Source organism: Odontomachus brunneus, unplaced genomic scaffold (genome assembly GCF_010583005.1).
Source record: "Odontomachus brunneus isolate Ranch 3 - 2012 unplaced genomic scaffold, Obru_v1 Obru_scaffold_263, whole genome shotgun sequence".
Lineage (NCBI taxonomy): Eukaryota > Metazoa > Arthropoda > Insecta > Hymenoptera > Formicidae > Odontomachus > Odontomachus brunneus.
Window position 1 is genome coordinate 99,622 of NW_022639713.1, and position 1,618 is coordinate 101,239.

Here is a 1,618-nt window from a genome sequence, read left to right on the forward strand (position 1 = left end):
TCGGTAGGGTCACCCATGCCGGACGGGCCGACGGGGGGGGGGATTTGGGGAGGGCGCGGCTGTCAGAGCCGTCCGGACATATTCCGGGGCAGGGCCTGACAGTCGGTTCACGGGTAGGTCGGGTTCGTTAGCTTTTTAGCAGCCGACCTAGGGGAAGGACAACCTCGATAAAAAACCCGCCCATGAGTGAGGGGTTGTAAAGTTCTCACTCAAAGGATGGACCAATATGACGACGACACAACGCAAACTTACCGGCCCAGGGGTTTCGGAGCCCCAGGGTCCGGCGGCACGGGGGGTAGCGTCCCGGCTCCCTGTGTCGTCGTCATCCGGCGACGGGCTGGCGTGCGGGTTGCCTACGGGCCCGCACGCCGAAACAGCTACCGTGGAGGAGGTAGAAACAGGAAGAGGGGGAGGGAAAGGAAGGAGGAAAAGAAGGAAGATCCCGGAAGAGGAGATAGATATTGAGGGTTCTAGGACGGAAACGGAGGAGGGGTCTGGAGAGGAGGAGAAGTACTTCGAGGAAGAGAGAAGGAAGGGAAAGTGGCCAGATCCGGATAATGAGGGATGGAACAGGGACTTCGTCATTGAGCGCTATTACTACGCAGAAGAAAGCGCTAAAAGGATTGAGAAGGTCGTGGAGAAAAGTAAGAGGATGAGCAAGGCTGAGAAGGAGGAGATCGGAATAAGGAAGGAGGAGTTGAGTACATATGGCACGGAGATCGCCACAGTGTTCAAGACAAGGACGGAGTACTTGGAAAAAATGGTGAGGAGTCTGGAGAGGAGGGCCGATGAAAAAGTGGAGTTTGGGAGGAGAGTGGACAACGAGCTGGCAGTGTAGAAGGAGAAAGGAGCAAAGTGGTAATTGGAGCGGAAGAAATGGAAGGAGAAGGAGTTCAAGTGGGAGAGTGATAGGGAGGCATGGAACAAGGAAAGGAGAGGATGGATGCGTAAAAAAGAGGATCTGGGAAAATGCATGGCGGAGGTGGTCAAGATGTCCGAGGAGAACCGCCCTGTTGCCGCCGCGAAGACGGAGGACCGGGCCGTATCTCCCTTCTTGGAGGTACGACCCGAGGCGAGGGACAAGGCGACGTCCCCGCTCCGGGTGACTGATGCCGGGGCGCCGCTGGCTGGACAAGGGCCGGTCGCGTCCACGGCGCCCGCCGCGGTCCCGTTGAGCGACCGAGGCCGGGTCGTGGCGGGTGGACGAGGCGGGAGGGGAAGGAGAGTTCCTCCTCCTCCTCCTCCCCCCCCAGGAGGAGATTCAGGGACGAGCAGGTCCGTGGGCGTCCGGTGGCGCCTCGTGCGCTGCCGGCGCCGCCGGCGACGGTTGCGGTAGCGGTACGTCTCGAGCCGGGGGGCCTCACATACGTGGAGGCCCTCCGCAAGGCGAGAGGCGATATCGCCGTGGGAGAAGGTGTGGTCCGGCCCCCCGAAGAATGCCGAAAGGTGATGCCAGGGGGTCGCCCTACTTGCGCAGTGAAGGACACACTCAGGGGTTTTTAGTGGGTATACCTCCTCCTATCCTTAGAGAGGGGGAGGGGAGTCCCACATACCCCCGGTGACCTCCCCAGGTCTCCGGGGGATGCGTAATGCATTTTCCCCTGAGTTATCAAAAAAA

General features: G+C 60.1%; 1 protein-coding gene across 1 annotated transcript in view; it reads right to left on the reverse strand.

Annotated features, from left to right (window-relative positions):
• The window catches only part of LOC116852964, a gene marked incomplete at its 3' end in the record, with an annotated part of 10,151 nt that extends 10,134 nt beyond the window's left edge, over positions 1-17 (reverse strand). Inside the window, exon 1 of the mRNA XM_032833746.1 lies at positions 14-17. Within this exon, the coding sequence (XP_032689637.1) occupies positions 14-17 (4 nt within the window). The remainder of the gene's footprint in view (positions 1-13) is intronic.
• Positions 18-1,618: the final 1,601 nt, after the last annotated feature.